At 37.7% G+C, this 20,910-nt stretch overlaps 3 protein-coding genes and 1 non-coding gene across 6 annotated transcripts in view; 1 reads left to right on the forward strand and 3 right to left on the reverse strand.

The window, feature by feature from the left end:
• LOC107698043 (aminoacylase-1-like) overlaps positions 1-548 on the reverse strand; it is a 12,545-nt gene extending 11,997 nt beyond the window's left edge. For 2 of the 3 annotated variants that reach the window (XM_016498959.1, XM_016498957.1), the window contains exon 1: positions 357-548. The gene's annotated coding sequence lies outside the window, so the exon portion shown is untranslated. The remainder of the gene's footprint in view (positions 1-356) is intronic. The other variant, XM_016498958.1, reaches the window with a different exon arrangement.
• A 781-nt stretch (positions 549-1,329) lies between these two features.
• On the forward strand, positions 1,330-1,401 carry trnag-ucc (transfer RNA glycine (anticodon UCC)). Its single transcript has one exon. It is a non-coding gene; the product is annotated as a tRNA-Gly (tRNA).
• Positions 1,402-1,759: 358 nt separating this feature from the next.
• On the reverse strand, positions 1,760-7,316 carry LOC107698033 (interferon-induced protein 44-like). The gene is made up of 8 exons (XM_016498950.1): positions 7,251-7,316; positions 5,833-6,122; positions 5,692-5,746; positions 5,411-5,609; positions 5,099-5,257; positions 4,995-5,013; positions 2,290-2,390; positions 1,760-2,208 (listed from the first exon to the last, which is right to left on the reverse strand). Exons 2-8 carry the CDS (start codon positions 6,086-6,088, stop codon positions 2,041-2,043), a joined length of 957 nt encoding a protein of 318 aa, XP_016354436.1. The 5' UTR covers positions 6,089-6,122; positions 7,251-7,316; the 3' UTR covers positions 1,760-2,040.
• Positions 7,317-8,117: 801 nt separating this feature from the next.
• Positions 8,118-20,910, reverse strand: part of LOC107698045 (microtubule-associated protein 1B-like) — a 19,160-nt gene continuing 6,367 nt past the window's right edge. Inside the window, exons 3-7 of the mRNA XM_016498960.1 lie at positions 14,239-14,321; positions 13,040-13,180; positions 9,679-12,913; positions 8,672-8,886; positions 8,118-8,458 (exon numbers count right to left, since the gene is read on the reverse strand). Of these exons, the coding sequence (XP_016354446.1) occupies positions 8,303-8,458; positions 8,672-8,886; positions 9,679-12,913; positions 13,040-13,180; positions 14,239-14,321 (3,830 nt within the window). The 3' untranslated portion in view covers positions 8,118-8,302. The remainder of the gene's footprint in view (positions 8,459-8,671; positions 8,887-9,678; positions 12,914-13,039; positions 13,181-14,238; positions 14,322-20,910) is intronic.

Genomic DNA, 20,910 nt, shown 5'->3' on the forward strand with positions numbered 1-20,910 from the left:
TAATTGGTCAGATTAGTTTGCAGTCTTAACCTAGTCACAGTGTTTATGCAACTGACCCCTGAGCATTAACTGCAGCACACCAACCCATCGACCACATTTACTAACATTATGTGATAAACAGCTGTCTGCTAGTAAACAGCTCAAATGTCACCAGAATAACTGTGATTCATGCTAACTAATCTATCGCTCGCAGCCTGTTCGACTGTCAACACGAGCAAACAAACATGCAAAACAACACCGCAGGAAAAAGCTCGATTCTTTATAGTCTAAACATCACTACACAACAACTATCAGGCTGTTTCTAACGACTGTCGTGTGTTTAATAATACATCCCCCCGCCACTTTCACTCACTCACCTGCTTCAGCTCGAGCTCGTCTTTACAAAGACCGTCCTCCTCTGTAACAGGTACCTAAAGGTAATGTATCACTCACCTGTGCTCCAGGGTCCTCGGCTGAGCTCGGGTCCTTACTTATTTTGCTCGATCATGCCAAACACCCCTCTCGCGCCAGCGTCGAGCGTCATGACGTCGTGAAGCCTCGTTACGTACTTGACGTTTAGAGCGCATGCGCGAATCGCATACTGAACTAGGGATGTACGTTACAGTAATGCGTTTCTGAAATGAAATCCCCATTCATTTTCTCCACAGAGACTAAAATACACAAATAGCCAAAGCCTTGAGCCAGCGAACTTCGAGATGAACTGTATGGACGCAATTCGTCTTTATACCACACACCTTTTTAAGGTTGGAGGCATTTTCGTTTGTTATACAGTTACTCAGTTAACAAGTTGCCCAATATTGTTCCTTCAATTGATAGGGTTTTTTATTTATTTATTTTTGCATAACATTGCCAGTTACTTCCCTGAATGGATCAACGTGTTTGAAGGAGTCGGTTCAGTGAATGATTCAGACTCGCAGTCACTTGCCGCCACCTACTGGTGCAGTGATGAAACCCACAGAGAGACGCTGAAAGTCCACATCTCGTGGTCTTGTGTCTTTCCTCGTCGCTTTACTGGAGGAGTTTGTAAATGCTGGATGATTATTTTGATAATGTTGTACACATTGCTGCAGCGGAGTTGTGTGTATATCAGGCATCAGTCATTTTGAAACTGATAGATTTCACTGACTAACCTGACAAGTAAACCCTTTGTAAAACATTGGATGAACACTAACACCCGCCCGCAAAAACACACATTATTTTGAATTCAACACAACGAATTTCGGCAAAGAGCGAGACACGTGTTTTCTTTTACAAATCACAACGTTTGTTCAGTTTCATGTGGTTGTCTGAAGATGAGGATGTGACACTAGTGCGCACTACAGACAGCAGGCGTTGGTGGTATAGTGGTTAGCATAGCTGCCTTCCAAGCAGTTGACCCGGGTTCGATTCCCGGCCAACGCAGAAACTTTTCCTGCTTTAAATAACTTCGTGTAAAAGCCCGTTTACGCCAAGGACGATAATTATAACGTTTTAATAATCGTTCTAATTCTATGTCAATAGGAAAATTCACACTACAGCTATAAGGACAAGGATACCGTTCTTTCAGAACATTTTGTTTTCTGGCTGATGACCGATAAAAACATCGACAGCCAGTAAAGCGCTCCAGCATAACAGAACGCTATCGTGCATTGATGTGGATGCTAGTATAGTTAGCCTATCTATAGTTCTTGGTGTGAATGAGCCTTAAGTGTAAAATATGAAAGATTTCAAAATACAAGAAACCACAACTAGACAAAAATATTATTATCATGACCACGGTTTATATGTCATATAATAATGTATTACATTATTACAACCTATACGTTATTTTTGTAGGTTTGAACGAAGACATAGCAAACTTTATTAAAAGCAAAGCTTTAGTCAAACCTTTTCAGTTCAACTTCACAAATACTGTTATAAAAAGTAAAATCTGTTTTATAAAAATTCAAATCACCACAATATTTTAGCAAAAAATTATAAGCTTTGGCATCAACATTTCAATGGGACAAAACTGGGATGAACTATTTTTTGGGGCATCTCTCAAATTCTTACTGTAATGCTTTAATCGCTGTTGTCTTGAAAGTACAGATTCACATATTGTAAGATATGATCGACGGCGCTGAGCAGGAGAATATCAGTGTTTTCATCCAGATCCAGCTCTGAGCAGTAGTTCTTCACCGGCACAATGTAGGATGTGGCCATTCCCAGCAGCTCTCCGGCCTTCACCATCTAGTCAGATCAGTAAGAGAATGAATCACGTGACGCTCAAGGCAGACAGCAGAACATGGCAAAGCATCAAGCATGACATACCGCCTGCTGAACAGCCTGGCTCTTGTAAACCTTGGTGATGTCTCTTCTGGTCGCGGTACACACCTGGTCCACATGGGTCAGCAACGCCGCCTGGTGTACACCTGCAATCCAGAAAATTAGATTAAGTATACATGAAACATGGCTAAAGATTATTAAGTGAAGCATCGAAGACTCGTTCACACCAAAAACAATAACGATAAAGATATTAGCGCCCACACTAACAGACGATAACATTAGCTATGTTTCCATCCATTTTATGCGCAGTTTGGATTATCGCATAAAAAACCGCTGGATGGAAACGCCAAGATGAGCATAAATTCTAAAAATGCGAATAAAAAATGATGGAAACACATTTGCCGAATAAATTCCACCATGCGCATTGAAAAAGTCATGTGACTTTGCGCTATGAGATGGGATAAATTGACTAACCAGCGGACCGATCTCAGTCACAGCATCTATATGTTGTTCTGGTCGTTCTGAGCAAAGTCTTAAAGTCTTACACGACTGCGTTCCCAAACAGAAGGCATCCACATCTAAAAGCAATGACCGCATTTATTGTGTTACGTCTGCTCTCTCTGAAGCGCAAGTCATTTATTACATATGAAAATTATTATATTCAGTGGCTTCTCCTAGTTTTCTTAAGAGATATTTAGTGCCAGTTTATCAGGAAGTGACGATTTTGTGCTTGGTTACCAATGTTCTCCAAAATATCATTGCGATATTCCAGTTTTGCGCATAAGTTAAATTCGCATCTTTCGATGGAAACATAGCTGCTCTGTTTATTATAAGCGCGAGCTGCAGTTTTGTCGTCTGCCACTTTAAAGTCACCATGAAATCAAAATTGAAAATTCTTATTTTTTAATGGAATACTGTAGTGTTTATTATAAATAATCTATCTGTGCACTTCATTATTTTTTTCTAATTCATGTAGGTCTAATCTTTAATCAAAAACGTTAACCTCCCCTCCCCCTCAAAACGACTCCTCTTCTCTTCCGGTCACGAGCTATGGCGCAAGGGCGGAGCTAGTGACGTGAGGGGTAAACGCTGGGATAAACGGCGGCGTTATGCAAATCTTCCCACATCGTGACGCAGACATGTGGGGGCGTGTTAGAACGAGCCGTTTTAGGGGGGCGTGGCTGACTCTTAACTTTTATAAAGAATATCTCTTTGGGTTTGAGACTTTAGTCTTTGCAATTTTAGGGATCTTATCTATTCACAAACAGCTTGTAACACTCCAAAGAGAAAGGAAAACCTGAAATCGCATCATATGACCCCTTTAATTGATAACTATATCATGCGAAAAATCAAATCACATTTCAAAAGATAATTAAATTTTACAGTAAAATACTGTAAAAATGTGTTTAAGAATTACCACATAATTTACAGTGAAAATGTGTACTTCATTAACCAAGAAAGGAAATGCAATTCTACTCGCTAGATTTTGTAACACTTAAGTTTGAAAAATATGAATCACCTTATATTTATGTAGAAACAGGAATTAAATGGTTACTTTATTTTTTTTTATTATTAGTTATGGGCACTGATATGTGCTATGTTACATTTGATGTTACTTAGTAGTTCATGGGTTTTCAAATTGGGTCGAGGGTGTTTTATGTTCACATTGACTAAATTTAATAGCCTTTGCTTTCTTGCTCAGGAATCAAGAGATTCACTGCAAATATTTAGATATTTTTCATTTTCTCGTAATTTATTTTCTTAATATGAATTAAAACAATAATAAAAAATAAATGTTCATCTCAGATGAGCTTTTAACTTAACAAAAAACTAAATATTTTCCAGATAATATTTTAACAATTTATAACAATTGATCATATAAAAGACAATTATTTAAATGTAGAAACCGTTTTTTTTTTTATTGTCTTAATATTATTGCATTTAATATTTTTCTCCCAGTATATTTCTTCTAATATATTAACAAGAGAGTCCTTCCCAAGGGAATCATCATATTTCGGGCTTCTAACATCAAAAAGTAAAAAAAAAACCCTGATTTAGTTAATTTCTTTAATTTCTTATCATTTAAATGTCATAGTCATAATGAGATATTCTATTTGTGCCAGCTGTGTAATTACAGTATGGTGATTATCTGAGCATTTAAAGTACAGAGCAGATTTAAATATGTAAATTAGATTGGAATATTAATATTATACAATTTAATAATATATACATTCATGAACTGCAAAATATACATGCCCTTCACACCAAAGACAATAACTATAATGACAACTATATTGTCATCCACACCAATGGAAGACAACATTTTGTTTATTATAGCATTTGTCGTCTGTCACTTTAAATCCTCAAACTCTATAAAAGTTGGTGGATTCTGATCAGCTGGAAAAAATATCTTTCTGAAAGTGTTTGCAACGATATCATTCCTTATTGTTATAGTTGTGGTGTAGACTTAAACATCATAGAATTAGAATACAGGTGCATCTCAATAAATTAGAATGTCGTGGAAAAGTTCATTTATTTCAGTAATTCAACTCAAATTGTGAAACTCGTGTATTAAATAAATTCAATGCACACAGACTGAAGTAGTTTAAGTCTTTGGTTCTTTTAATTGTGATGATTTTGGCTCACATTTAACAAAAACCCACCAATTCACTATCTCAACAAATTAGAATATGGTGACATGCCACATGATATTCTAATTTATTGAGATGCACCTGTAATTCAAACTTTACCATTGTTTTTAATGCTATCCTGTAAATCCTGAAGTTTTGTCACTGCCAATAACACTTGTGTATATTTAAAAGCATGAATGTCCTATTATCCAGCTTGAATGTACCTGGTGTCCCTCTGGTGCGCAGCCTTTAATGACAGACAGTGCATCGTGAAGAGAGAGTCCAGTGCTTTCTCCTTCACCAACACCCATCACGTCACACAAGACCAGAGCTGTGGGCTCGTCCGCTTTCTCTCCTGCTCCTCTGATGTTGTAAGAGCGAAGCTGAGAAACACCAAAGAAAACTAGACTGCAAAATATAGCTTGAACCTCTCAAAATATGAAGGCAAAATGTCAGTGAAACCTTCCAAAAATGCTGATTGTCAACCTCAGATTTAGCTTGATCACAAAGCTTCTGCAAGTTCTAGTCACGTTTACCTTTTTAGTGAAGCTGGTGGAGGAGGAAGAGCCCACCATGGCCCTGTTGATGACTCGTCCAGAGAAGACGGACTGGACAGAGCTGATGAAGCTGGACTTGCCAGCACCGACTGGACCGATCAGCAGAACTCTGGCCTCGGTAACAGTCTCACTGGTGGGTTTAAATGACCTGACAGACTCCATCAGTGTCTCTCTCACTCTAAACACACAGTTGTTTAAGTCAATATTAAAGGCGACTGAATGTTATAAAAAGCCTGTTTCATAGTGGTGGGTCTACTTACTCCTCACTCCACTTCATATTTCTCCACTCATTTTCCAGCAAGAGTGGAAATTCTGCTAAAGTATAAAAACCAATAGTTATGAAGTGGGCAGTGAGACTGTTTATTTAAAGTAGTTGTTGTTTAAATAATTCTATACTATACCTCCAAGAGAGAATTGAGGTACTGCCACTTTTTTAGGCTTATTGCGATCAGATTTGGTGCCTGAAGATGTGGCTAAAGCAAAACTGGCTTTTGGAGGTGTGCTGCTGGTTTCTGAAGATGTGGCTAAAGAAGCAAACGTGGGTACTGCAGCTACGGTGGATTTGGTGCCTGAAGATGTTCCTAAACCAAAACTGAGTATTGTAGGTGTGGTGCTGGATTTGGTGTCCGAGGATATGTGTGTACCAAAAAATGACATTCTTGATCAGAGAAGGGAATGTCTGCAGATGTGCCTGGAATCAAAGTCAGTGCAACAAACAACAGCATAAAATATAGTAAGTATACACATAAACCTGCCTGTACAGAATGGAATTGAAAAGTTATAGGAAAATGAATATCATACTTGAGATTAAGCCCATTTGACAGAACACCCTAGCAACCACACATACGCACTGACAACCATACCAAAAAATGGTTCACATTCTTCTTTGGATGTAAATCAAATGTAAAAAAAAAAAAATTTAAATCAAGGAACATAAGCCTGGCGAGGCCGTGACATCCTAAATCATAAAAGACTACCAAAACATGCTCTATGGTAGTTATTACACTTATCTTATAAATGTTACTGTTAAAATTATTACGCTGTTTTTTTTCTTTATTGGTAGCCTCTATAGGAATAGCGCTCTATTATATCGCGATCCAGCCACGCGCGGAAGGAGTAGAAAAAAAGCGAAAAATGACAGACTTTTGACAATAAGATTTTACTACTGACATTAAATTAAAAGCATATTATCTTGGTAAAGTCAGTTTGGAGAGTTGAAAACTCTCAGAAGAGAAGAGTTTTTAGAAGTAGAGTATAGTTAAGAGTTTTAACTGTTTTGTGAGGAACATAAGTAGGTCCCCAGAGAGCACACGTACGTCTGCAAGACGTCTGCTAAAGATCGCTTCATCTGGAAAGCATCTGCTGTGTACAAACATCAGATAGACGTCTCCAAGATGTCAGTTTTACATACTGTACATTCTAAATCATAAACATCTTAAAGACATCGTCTAAACGTCTATTTGACATCTGATAGGAAACGTCCTATAGACGTATCGCAGATGAGCAAACACTAACAAATATGTCTTGCAGATGTAATGCAGACGTCAAATAGACGTCTCCGAGATGTACGAGTGCGGTCAGTGCAATCAAATTAAAACGATTGTACTTTTTTGATTATTAACATAACTTACCTCAGTAAAGTCTTTTAAGGAGTCGAGATGTGACTAGTTTGAATCACTGACTAAGTGTGTGATCTCTCTTAAACTTTCAGAACCGTTCAGTAGTGCATTACCAGTTATAATTACGTTTACCGTGGTATTTTTGTGAAGAACGCAGTAACTCAGGTAGGTCATTGCAAATCAAATTAAAACATACTCACAACAATGAAGTGAAAGAGAGCCGAGCAACCAAGTGAAGTGTTTCAATACTGAGAAAACGAAAGTACTGTATGTTGTGTACGTCTGATATCTGGCCAGTAGAGGGCTGCCATGCCATAGATTATTGTTAAAGGGAAAGCCAATATAAGTCAGCAACACAACAAAATACTAAGGAAAAATATAGCATGTCTTTAAGACTTTATTGTATTACTAAATTCGCTAAAGACGCATATTGTTCCAGAAGATGATTCCACTACGCGAAATTAGGCCTATCTATATATGCAGAGGTGCTGAATAATATTTCAACACAACAGTATTGACCAGCTTTCAGGACGAACTTTCATTCAGTTTTGCACGAATTTGAAACCTAAGCTTGCACAAATACATTTCTGGTCTTTGATGAATATCTTTTCACTTTATCTGGGTTTAAAAAAAAAAGATACTAACCAAATGATAAATTTTTGTTATTCACATTTATACGGTTGCAGGTGTCATACAAATTAACACGGACCTTGAAATGTGCAGTTTTCAGAGTCCTTACACCACTGCAGAAAGACAAACAAACACATACAACTGTACTTTCATTCTTAATTTATCAATTTTATTTAACATTCGAAAATACACTTACATTTTGGAATTCAGTACTGAAACATATACGCCTGTTAGTGAAATTTAACACACTTTCTATTCTTTTTTGGCTGGTTTCTCCAAAGTTTAAAGCATTTTAAACAAAACAATTCTGAAACAGTACTTGTACCTCAGAAAAATTATTTTATCGGCTCAGGAAAGAAAAAAAATATATAATAAAATAAAAGTGCAATTTCGAAAAGGTAAAGCTTTAACTGTTCCATTAATGGTTTTATATCCACAACATTTTAATAAGCAGCTAGAGTAGATGTTAACATTACAGATAAAAAGTCATTCCTGATGAATCCATCTGAAATGCTTCATCCTGCTGCTCAAGATAAAATGTGTGAAGAAAATGAGAGACAACGTTGTGAGAGTGAACAGAAGTGCTCTAGTGACAGGCAGGGGTGTGATTCTTCAGGTGTCTTTAAAACTCCACTTTGCATGCTGGGAAGGTCTCATCCTGCATGGCTACGGTGCTGTTGCTCCCAAGTACCGTGATCGCTAGATCTCTCTGCCGCTCATGGGTCTCCTGGTACCAGCTGTGCATAGTCAGCGAGTCAAACGTGGGGATCAAAGTCACCTGCAGGTGAATGGAAAAACTATTAAACAACTATTAATCAGTAAAACGGTCAAGTAACTGTCTGTCTTTTGTGGGACTGTCAAGCTGTGCAGGGAGCTGACATGATGAGGATGAGTAAACTTTGACCAGAACTTTCATTTTTGGATGAACTATTCCTTTAGTAAAGCGCCTTGAGATTGGGAAAGGTGATGTATAAATAAAACATCTACTTACCTGCACATCTGGCCAGGATGCTTTGCCCTCTAAAAGAGAGTTGAGAATAGATCTCATGACTGTTTCCTTTTGTGGCTCATCCCCACTAATTATATAGCAGGATGAACGGAGGCGCCGGAAAAACTCTGCATCGACAGTGGAAGCTGCTGAGCCAGAGGGCAAATATGCCAAGTCCAAACAGATGGGTACTGAACTTGAATTTGCACTGACAGAACCTGCAAAGGGAAGCAAAAACATTATTCACATTTGGACTTCAAAGCACATTTACTGATCTCCCTCCCTCTATACTTCATATTCGTTACATTCATTCATTCCTATATAAATGGAAAGCTATTTATGTGGAGCTGGTTGGTTTGATTCAAGGTTTAGAACTCTAAAGATTCATTAAACACCAGAGTTACAAATGGACAATATATTCCCGGAGCTCAGGCCACTGGTTTGCATTGACCAGATTGATTGTCTTGAAATTCATTCCTGAAGGCAGTTGTTGATGTGTTACCTAAGCTGTAACAACTGATAGTTGTAGCAGTAGCGCTTTTAAGGGCATGAATTTAGGTCTTGTCCAGATTGTAAGTCCAGTTCCAATTTTTGTGCATATCCGATTGGAATCGAATCATATTTTTACCGTAGGCATACCAATGCACCGTCATTGCCATTGAATCCAATGCAGATATTCCGTTAAACGAAACAGCGTCACGAGACACACAAATCTAATCTGAACAGTTGCGATACACCGTGAGGACAGTCAGTCATTTAGATCAGAATCCAAGTGGATATACAAATAATCTGATAAGGACTGACAGAGTGAACATAGCTTTAGAGATGCAACCAAAAATCCAAAAACTACAGTTAGCATACTAAAATCCTCTAAATAGTGCCTTTAAATTCCTGCCCTTTTTATTTATCATCACTAAAAAAAGCCTATCGAATTGACTAGGCGAATATCCTGACCGATCCCCAACACATGTACAATTAATATATTTCTGGAAGAAAAAATGAGCACTTACTGAATGAGGACTTTGAAGGCACTGGTCTAGATCCGCTAACAGCATTGCGGGATTGAGGTCTGGTGTCCAGACTGGATGTTGGCCGAATAGTTCCACTGGCAGACAGCTGAGCACCAGTCTTTGTCTTCCCACCCTGTGTTACGATGTTTGCAGATGCAGTCTTTGTGGACACAGGTGCTGATTTTTTGGTCTTTGATGTTACATTCTTGGAAGATCTACCCTGACCATCAGCCTCTGGGTCAGCCATGCAGGCATCGGGCTGGGGTGGCAGTGGAGGTAAATCTTTCATTGGGGCAGGTGGAGGGTCTTCAGAGACATGCTGGGAATTGTGGTGTAACGAATGACTGCTAGGATGGTCGTGAGGATGGTGTGGTGGAAAGATGTCACTAGGGTCCTCATCAGAGTCCAAGTCCTCAGTAATGGAGGGACACTCTTCAGTGGCTGGTGGCACATTAGAATCAGAAACCGAGATGAGAGAGACGCTGACAGAGGATGTCGTCTCCTGACCTTCCAGAGACTGATGATCGCTACTACTGCACTGGTAGGTCAGTCTACCGGGCTCCAGAGAGAGGTCAGGACTTGGAGCAGGAACCTCCGAAGAGAGACCCTGTTGGTTCTCTGGAGAATTGTGATGCTTAAACTCACAGGGTGAAACCAGACATAGATCGACATCATGTGGAAGGATGTCAATCTGTGGTCTAAAGAGGTGATTCTCTGATTCATCATATGCTTGGTGACTATTATGAGATGTTTTTAAAGGTAAAGACATATCTGTTTTGGGGTCACGGTCTGCTAAATGTCCATTAGTGTATGCCAAGCTGCCCAACTCTTCCTGTGAATGACAAACAGGCACTTGTTCGAAGGAAACCGATAACGAATCATCTACTTCAGTGGAGTGTGGAGAGCCAACTTCCGCAGGAAAGGAAGTGATGCTGGGAGAGGCATCGGGTAGAGTATCTTTAAGAGAAGTCGAGGACAGAAAGCTTGATTGTCTATCTTGTGACGATATGGAGCTGTTTTCTATATTGCTTCTTGAACAACCTGGATTCGAGTTCTTGCAGACTTGCTGACTGTCTTCAAAACCAAGACCAGAGTTCCTGAGACCTAACTTGCAATCTTCACCAGAGACCTGAGAAGAATTGTCAGGGGATTGTGGGTAATGCCCTGAACTGTTCTTCTCAGAGTCTGTGGGGGAAAATAACTCAAGGGTTTTTTCATCCGAGCTTGTACAGACATCGTCTTTGAGGCATCCATCAAGCTCTGTTGGTGTGATATCAAAATTAACACTTTTCTCACTCTTTGGAGCAAGTGGGGAGGGAAGTCCAATAGCACTGTTTGAGTCAGGGGCCCCATCCATACTGCGAAACTTCTCTGGACTTTCATCAGTAACTGTTGTAGAGCCATTCACCTGTTTGTCATTGTTCTCAGAGGCACATTCTGTTCTTGAGCTCACATGGTTGCCTTCAACATCCTCCAATGGCCCATGTTCATTCTCCATCCCCAACTTTTCCAACTGGGCAGTAATGTCCTCAGGTGTATAAGTCTTTGACTGGACTGCACTTGAGGGTTTCAGATTGTCAGGCTCCTTTTTGTCTTGCTTTGGCTTCCCTTTGGTCAAAGGATCCTTTTTAGGGAGCGTCAAATCTTTCTTTAGTGAGCCATACTTGCCAACTGTCTTTCTAGCCTCTGCATTGCCTGGCAAATTTCCAGTGGCTTTCTTAACATCCTTGCCAAGAGTTTTGGTAGTTTTTTTGTCTTCTGGTTTGACCCCTTTCTTAATCTCCTTTTTCAAATCAGGTTTAATATCTTTCTTGGGCTTTGCACCAAGATCTTTTTTCAAGGGTTCTTTCTTTTTCTCTACATTCTCATCTTTCTTTGCAATACTTGTCGGTGGCCTTTCCTCTTTCTTCCCAACTTCCTTTTTCTCATCTTTAGCAGGTTCTTTCTTAGCCACTTGCTTTTCAGGCTTAGAAGTTCTTTGTTTCACATCATCTTTTGGCTTCGCTTTTTCCTCACCCTCTTTCCCTTCTTTTGGAACGGTGTCATTAGTGGGTTTAATCTTTGTTTTAGTGTCTTGCCTTTTCAAATCTACTTTGCTTACCTTGTCTTTGAGTGAGGCACTACCAGGTCGAGACTCTTTGGAAATACTCTTAAGGCTTTCCTTGCTCTCAGCACGCTTTGGCTGTTTATCCAATTTTGATGCCTCAAGGTCTTTCAAACTAACTTCTGGGTGTTTGAGGAACTCTAGATGCTTTAGTCTTCCTAAACCCTCGAAGACCTTGGATTCTGGAGTGCACCCAGGAAACAGAACACGAATTATCTTTTCTCGAGGATTAGCTGGATGCCATACCAACAGTGCACATATAGACACCATACACTCCAGAGGGATTTCTGAGGTTTTTATATTCGGAGTGCTGGCAGGCCAAGTTTGCAAGAAAGCCTCTAGTTCTTTGCTACCTTTGACTGGATTGAGTACATAAAGATCTAGTCGGCCTACACCCATCTTCTGGAAAAGAATTACCGGCTCGACAGCTGGCCCAGCAGAGCGACTGAGCTGTTCTGGAAGAATTGACAACCTTTCTAAATGCTGTAATGTTAGGGAACCCTGATCACAACTTCGAAGGACCTTGGAGTCACTCTGTAACGTTTTGAGTCTTTCCGAAGCATTGAAAAATACAACCCCTATTTCTGGAGATATCAGATTCCTCACCCAGTCTTCATTTCTCTGCGATCCAGCGGACTCCTCTTCTTGTTGTTCTGCCACTTTTCTGTGAAGTAGGCTGTTTATACCAGGTAGATTATCCACACCGACATGGGTGAGCAATACTGAGTCAACTCGGTCTAGATGTCTCACCAGTTTCCAAAAACAGGATCGAGAATCAGACCCCCCATTGACTAAGACATTGAAACCATTCACAGCAAAGAAGGCACTGTCACCTCTTCCTCCAGGAAACACATAGCAGCAGGGACGGGACAGTTTTAGGAAGCCAACTGTACTGGGTGCCTTGAGCAAGTCAAAAGGCAACTGAGGTTCAAGAGACTCTGACAGATACTCTGTAAACTCCTGAAGGCCCTCCATCTCTGGGAGCACTAACGGAGGGTTGGTTTTAATTTCTATATAATCTTGCAAATTATGTTTTTCTAACTGAGAATTTTCCCACATCCCAGATTCGGGACAGCTCAGAGTTAGGCTGGCTTTCTGAGTAGGGTCTGCAGAGGTCAGAAGATCTCCAATCTGTTTTGAGAACAAAAAATTTGAATAATAATATTTATTACAGTTAGTTAATATGTAAATTGTTTTTGACTATTAAAAGAGTAAAATTACAAAATAATCAACTTGTTTGACAAATGCTTGACTGACCTCTTGATCTGTAAATATCTGGATAAAGTCAGTTAATGAAAAAGACCCTATTTGTAACACAAGGTCTCCAGTGTCTTCAACACATCGTCCAGCAAGAATTAGCAGCTTGTGAAGAGACGTATCAGAAATGAGCCGACGAACCTATGAAAATAAAGACAAGCATTAAAATGTGCAATGACTGTTGCACTTAAATTTTGTTAGAGAGCTCATAATAAACTGTACTAACAGTATTTAGACCACAAATCGAGACCCTAAGTACAAAATTTTAAGAACGTTTAAAAGAGGACACTTGGTTGCTGCTCTGGATAGCAAATAAATATCAAGAGCAAATATAACCGAACAAGGTACTTCAAGGAATGTGTCAACATTTCCCCTGTATTTACACGGTCTAACGCCGAGTAAATACCAGTCAAATAGCTTTCATACATTTATCAGAGAAGAACTGCAGCGGACAGAGAACAGTGAAGGAACTGAGGATGCATGTGTGTGTAATCGTACAGCAAAACCAATATTTAACAGTTTAAACAAAAGGAAATCAAGGTAAATAATTTACATCATAAAAGCAAATGTTAATTCGACTTTGATTTAGGGTTGGGTACAACACAAGAAAAGCTAAGCAATACAAACTTTCAAACATCGTCTAGAATAGTGCAAGCTAGAACTGGGAGAGACATTAGAAAATGTGAAATCATAGATAATTTTTTTAATAAAGAGTTTACTAGTATTTAAATTATATTCAGTATATATCTGCTCTGATATGGCTTGATTTCTTAACATAAAACTATCATATTTGTGAATCCTTCCTAGTCTTCCAATTTGCAAAACTAGTCTAAAGGTGCGGTAACGTTTACCGCTGCTCTGTGAAATTTCACGGGCAAAATCCAGTCATACAAATAGGAATTCTTGCGGTCGTTTTGTGTGAGGGTGAAAAAGTTCATCATACAGATTTCTTGACTCAATGCTATTGACAATGGGCTTTTTGCACATTAAATGTCGCTGAAATTTCGCTAATGTGACCACACCTTAATGATGTCTTATTTGAAAAATATAAAAGCCCAATTTAAAAAAATCATTAACACAATGTTGCTTAATTTTGTATTGCCGACTATACTTAAATTCCAGCTGCAAACCAATTATACTAAGTGCATGTGTGTTGATATTAATGTATTGCAAACTACACAAAGCACTTCAACACTCACCTCTGAACAAACCAAATCATGAGATGGGTTGACTATCACTTGGGTCTCAAGCACATCCCCGCTGTGCTGCAGGGTCTTCTGGCCTGTGGATAGGGACAAAGAGTGTGGTCTTTTAAAAAGTTTGTGTAAAAAATGTTAGTATGTAAAAGTTACACACAGCGGCTAGAGAACAGTAACAAACATGGCAGCCAAACAGGCAACACTTCCTCTTCCCCCAACATTTCATTTTTCATGCTTTCTTTCTAATGTGCCTTTCAATGAAAGATGCAAAATGCAACAAATGAAACAAAAGTTTTTGGATGCAAACATAGAAATGCAACATACACATGCAGCAAGGACAGCGTTTGTGGTCACAATGATGCTTGCTGGGAAGTTCTGTGCCATTTACTGGATTACAGCACAGCATACTGTAGAACATGGAGTTAAAAATGCCCCATCACTGTATTATGCACCAGGACAATGGCCCGAATGGTGCAAAGACCGCCACATCAGCAGCATAGGCCTATATAAATCGCAGCATGCTGCATCATGTGGGTTTATTGCTCGAGTCGAAAGGCTTTATTCTACTTCCTCAATTATGAAAACAATATCATTTTGATGCAGTGGATTAGGAAGTACAGGATGTTGAAGAGGTCACAAAACGGATGTTTAAGACTGGCTGCATGACATGTTCCCGTCTTTTCCACAAACAATGAGCAAACGTGAGCTGATGGTAATTCTAGCCTCTTCTCTGCACCATGACTAGTTGAAAACACATGGTAGGAAGCATCGCTTTCCTTCCTGTATGCAGGCGCAGTGCTATGACAACATCTTTACAGTCTCTAGTAGTCACAGAGAAGTTGAGAAACAATATTTAGGGCTACAGACTAACATATGAGAGCGAAGCTGTACAGATTGTAGCAGCAGCACCTTTAACTTAAACGTTAAAGGACACAACTAGCAATAATAATAGTCATATTCAACAGTCATTTTTATACTAATGATACTAACTATTTTAGGGTTCAAAGAAACACAAAACTATACAGGAATTATATCATAGCGAGTACCACAGTCATTAGGCCTTCTAAAATGTGAAATATTTTGATACATTTTCCATGAAAAGGCAAGATTTCAGGTGGTAAAATGTCAGGTGGAGAAACTCTCCACAAACTAAGAAATATATCACTATCTATTTTTAAAATTAAATCCTGAAAAACAAGTGTTGTTTAAGATGTGTACACTCATATGTAGTTAAAAATGTAAAGAAAATATGTTATTACTTTTCATTTGATGGCAACAACACATTACATTTTATTGACATTAAAATTACATTCATTAAATTTAAACCTCTTGAAAATGGTATAAAAGTTTATCAAAATCCTATGAAACCAACATGAATACATTTCTAAGAACATAGCACACAAGTTTTAAACTAATTAAAAAAATAATTGTCTTTACTAAATTATTCTATTCCTTAATGCATTTTTTTTAACTTAATTTTAACTTTTTGTAGTAACACTAGAGGACCTTCCAACCAAATGTAGTCGCACCAGCTGATCGTTTTTAATATATTATAATGGTCACACTTTAGTTTAGGGACCAATTTCTAGTTAGGGACTAGTCGCTATTAACTACGACTTTTGCCTCAATAAACTCGTAATTTGCGGTTTATGAACAGAAAGGCTAAACTAAGTTTAGGTATGGGGTAGGATTAAGGGATCTAGAATATGGTCATACAGAATAAGACATTTATATGTGCTTTATAAGTATTAATAAACAGCCAATATGCTAGTAATATGCATGCTAATAAGCAACTAGTTAATAGTGAGAATTGCTCCCTAAAGTGTTACCATTAGAAATACTTAAAATAGTTCATGTTTGAAAGCTCCAATAATAAAATATTGTTTCAATATGAAAACATATTCGTAAGCACATTCCTTCTATTCTTAAAACATATTCCTTCCATGAATCCTTCTAGGCTCAAAGTTTGAATTTCAGAAACTTTCTCAATTTCAAAGTTATTTAGCACTGCTGGTGCACAGTGCCAAACCAAATCCATAATTCAGCTAGAAATCGATGCCATGAAAACAGAACCTGCAGAAATCGAGTCTCAGCACTGTTGTTGTGTACCACCAGCACTGTACCACTCCAGTGAAGCTTTGCTCAGCGCCTTCAGCATGCCTCTGATCTTATCGAGCAGTAATTATGTGTGTGGCAGCCCTTCCTTTGCCACCCATTACAAACAACTGCAGCACAGACCATCACATCAGGAACGGCAACAGCTCTTCAGAACAGATACATGAGAGTCATTACAGAAACATATGGACATATCGGAGTGCTATTCATGTTGTGTATGGGACACTGTCAAATGTATTACAGGCTCTTGTACAAACACGCACCCGGTTGGTCTTGTTCGCTGTCATTTGTGTAAATAGGGGTGAGGGGTTTAATCTGATCTATCTGCTGCGTTCAGGACATTCTGCTGGGACCAGCTGCTCTGAAAAACAGATCACAGCCTCCTCTGTGAAGCGCTGGGATATTCAGCTGAAACTGTAGCTTGGCAGTAGTTAAACTAAAACTATGGGTTACTAACAAAAAGGAGCTAACTACGCTGCAACTATATTAAGAGGGACGTTAATATGTTTTTTCAGAATTCTTAGAATTGTTGCTTCTTTCTTGCACAGAAGCAGATCTCAATCAGCGTGACAGCATTAAACTTAAACATGTGACCCCGGACCACAATACCAGTCACAAGAAATTGAGATTTATACATCATCTGAAAGCTGAATAAATAAGCTTTCCATTGATGTATGGTTTGTTAGGATAGGACGATATTTGGCTGAGATACAACTATTTGAAAATCTGGAATCTGAGGGTGCAGAAAAATCAAAATATTGAGAAAATCACCTTTAAAGTTGTTCAAATGAAGTTCTTAGCAATGTATATTACTAATCAAAAATTAAGTTTTGATATATTTATGGTAGGAAATTTACAAAATATCTTCATGGAACATGATCTTTACTTAATATCCTAATGATTTTTGGCATAAAAGAAAAATCAATAATTTTGACCCATACAATGTATTTTTGGCTATTGCTACAAATATACCCCAGCGACTTAAGACTGCTTTTGTGCTCCAGGGTCACATATAAATCAATAAAACTAAAACTACACATTGAATCAACATACTAAGAAACAGCTATTTTATTATTTCAAAGAAAAAAAAATGTAGCAAATATAAACTTAACAACATACAAAAACGATGAAATGCCACATACAGAGCAGCACTGCCGTTTGAAAAACTTATCACTTAATAGTGCTCGTTTCTTAATTGACTGTCCAAACAAACCAATTTGCAAAAAAATAAATAAATAAATAAGACACAAGAAATCAGTTTTATTTTTCACAAGTTCCATTATGATTTCCACTATTTTTTTCTGTTATTGTATATTTAGGCTTGTAGTCAAAAATGTGTCAAATTAAGTGAATTAATAACATCAATTTAACCAAAAAGACATGGCTAATTTAAATTGTTATTAAAAATATGACTATTATTTTTATTGTTATTGAATTTGACTTTTTTTTTGCAGAAAAATGAGTGAAGCCCTGTGAGTTTGTGTGTATTTGACAGGTTAAATAAGCATCTCATTTCAAATGAATTTCAAAAATCAGTGAAATTCTACATTCTACAATTAATTCAATTTTTATTTGTCAGATTTTCCACAAGGCCCTGAATGTAGAGTTGTCAAACTACACCAAACAGAATTTCAACTAGGGCTGCACGATTAATCGAATGCGATTGTCATGCGCATTTTGTTAGTAAAGCCAGTTCTGTAATCAGCAGGAAATCATCACGTGCTTTCAGATGGAGCAGCATTTACTCACAGAACCGTGCTTCACTGAAAGATACGCATGACAATCGCAGTTTCTGTCGAATCGCGATCTCGATTCCATTTCGATTTATTGTGCAGCCCTAATGGCAACCTTTTCAAACTGGTAGCCCTTCCTGCCCAGATACAACACGTATGTCTCCAAGATTTCACTTAAATGCTGTTTCAGGTGTGCTGCAATAGAGATGGATCTTTTCTTTAGTTTAAGGTGGATCCATTTAGCATCTTTGGCCTTGGGCAAAAAAGCTCACTACTTCCAAAACGTACAAAGACTCCATCATCTGTCAAATGGACTGCATCAGTGTGATCAGAGTGATCTGCCCCTGACATTCCTGAACAGCTGCTCAAAGATTAGTCAGGATTAGTCAGCATGAGTGCCTGGAAATGACTGGGTCACTATACCGGTCACATTCAGCGGGAACCAAGCCTACATGAAAACACGGAGCAACAGATGCTGCCGGTGTGTACAGGGATGCACAGATAGCAAGACAGACGGGGTTAAAGACAGGCACAGGCTGGAGGACAGTGATGCGGTAAAGACTAGACACGGGTTGTGATGGGTATTCAAGGGCCCTTTGAAATTTTTTTATTAATTTCAGGATTAATAATTGAAAATGCATGTCTATTTATTTATTTATTTTTATTTATTTAAAACATGGAAGAAAAGTTGCATGGTATTCCTTTCAAAAATTAATAATTGCATTATTATTACTTTGAAAAGAACATTCAACTATGAAGTAGTCATATATTTGTCATGATTTCTTCAAGTTAAACCAAACTTTTATTTTGACGTGTTGTCGTGAAGACCATTGAGTTTCTTCATGTATATGACAGCAGTTTTTAATTAAATGAAATAAGTCTTTTAGCACTTCAATATTCACAGAAACTAATCCATATCACTCGCAAGCGTACAGCCCTACTTTTAATTTATTAATTCAAAAATTGCCAAAATCCATGACATCCTGTGATATATTGTAAATTTGTCACATACACGATACATCTGTCACATACACAGTTACATACAGAATACAATCTGCAGTGAAATGTGCATTTATAAATGTAAATGGATGTACATTTTATGACTGATTTCCATTTTTCCCTATGTGTGCAAGGCTGATAGCTTTTGGAACGTTTTCCCAATCATACTGATCCTGCTGCTTCAACACAGTACCTTCTTTGTACACGGCAAATCAAAACACTGAAAGCTTGAGCTCCCTGTGATTGAAAAAGCACACAAATATTAATTCTTAAACAACACACAGAAAAATGAGTGCAGCAGTGAAAGGCAGTGTTGTCCTGGGCACAGAGACATTTACAGGCACAGACGGGTCTCTGAGTGGACTCCTCATGAAGAGAACGGTTTGAGCCCGAGGGGGAGTTCAGATCAGGGAGACTCTTTCACATGCACTATTACAGGGTAGGAGATATGAACCCATCTTATCTTAGTCTTATTTTACATCAAAGTTTATCATACTATGGTTGTTTTTGCTGAAATTATATTCAGTACCATTCTGTAATGCCTATTTATGGATACACCCGTGAATTAAATGCACACTTAGTAAATAGTAATATACATGTACAATATAAAAAAAAATTATGAAACGTGGTTAAAAACTACTTTCCTACTATTTGTAATTAAAATATCGGTAACAATAAGGTTCAATTAACATTAGTTAATGCATTAGTTATCATGAACTATATTATTAATCTTGGTTTAATGTTATTTTCTGCATGTTCTAAATTAATAAATTTTTTCCATGATTTTAAATGATACATTAAGATTAGCTAAAGCACTGTATTATGAATGCATTAATGAACAACACTATATTTATAAATTAACATACATTTAGATTAATAAATGCTTCTAAAATAGTTTGCGGTACCTTATGCATTAACTAACATCAACAAAGTGAACCTTATTGTAAAGTGTTCCTAAAATATCTTTACCTTGAACTACATTTTGTCATATGAACAAAGTGAGTTCACTTCATGAAAGAATCATCAGTCTTTTGAAAACAAATAATTTTTTCAATTCGAATTAATTTGTTCTGAATCAGGCTTCACTGGTCAGCCAAAAGAACAATTTTACAGAAAAACATGACTTCTTGCCTTTATTTGGGTCTTCATTCAATTCAGACCGTGAACCAAAAAAAAAGTAAAACTAAATTTAGGCTCCAAATTGAATAGACAGCTTACAACGTTGTAGTGAAATAGCAGAAACACAAACACCAGTTGAATTATAGTTTGCAGCAATATTTTTTAATTATTCTGCTTGTGCAGCAGTGTTATTATTATTATTATTATTATTATTATTATTATTATTAACTAAAACAAACCATTAAAAATTTTAATTTGTTAAAACAAAGCTGAAAAAAAAAAAATTACTACATGAAAAAGTACAAAAATGATAAAAAAAAAACAATAAAAAAAAAAACTTAAACGAGGCTAAAAAACAAAAGCAGCCATGTGGATATTGGCCATCTACTGTGAAATAAAGCAAAATCTCTAGCAGTTTACATACACTGAACAAAATTATAAACGCAACACTTTTGTTTTTGACCCCATTTGTCATGAGCTGAACTCAAAGATCTAAGACTTTTTCTATGTACACAAAAGGACTGTCGTTCGGCACGCTGCATTGAGCAAGCCACGTTCAGTTTTTAATTGTAGTGTCTGTTCTTTTACTGAACTAAATTATTTTTATTACTAAAAAAAAATCAAAACAACGGTGGGGGTCAGTGACGCGGTGGGCAAGTGACGTAACCGGTGTTGCGGCTTAACACCGGTATCACCGTCAACACCG

Source organism: Sinocyclocheilus anshuiensis, unplaced genomic scaffold (assembly GCF_001515605.1).
Source record: "Sinocyclocheilus anshuiensis isolate Anshui unplaced genomic scaffold, SAMN03320099.WGS_v1.1 scaffold1501, whole genome shotgun sequence".
NCBI lineage: Eukaryota > Metazoa > Chordata > Actinopteri > Cypriniformes > Cyprinidae > Sinocyclocheilus > Sinocyclocheilus anshuiensis.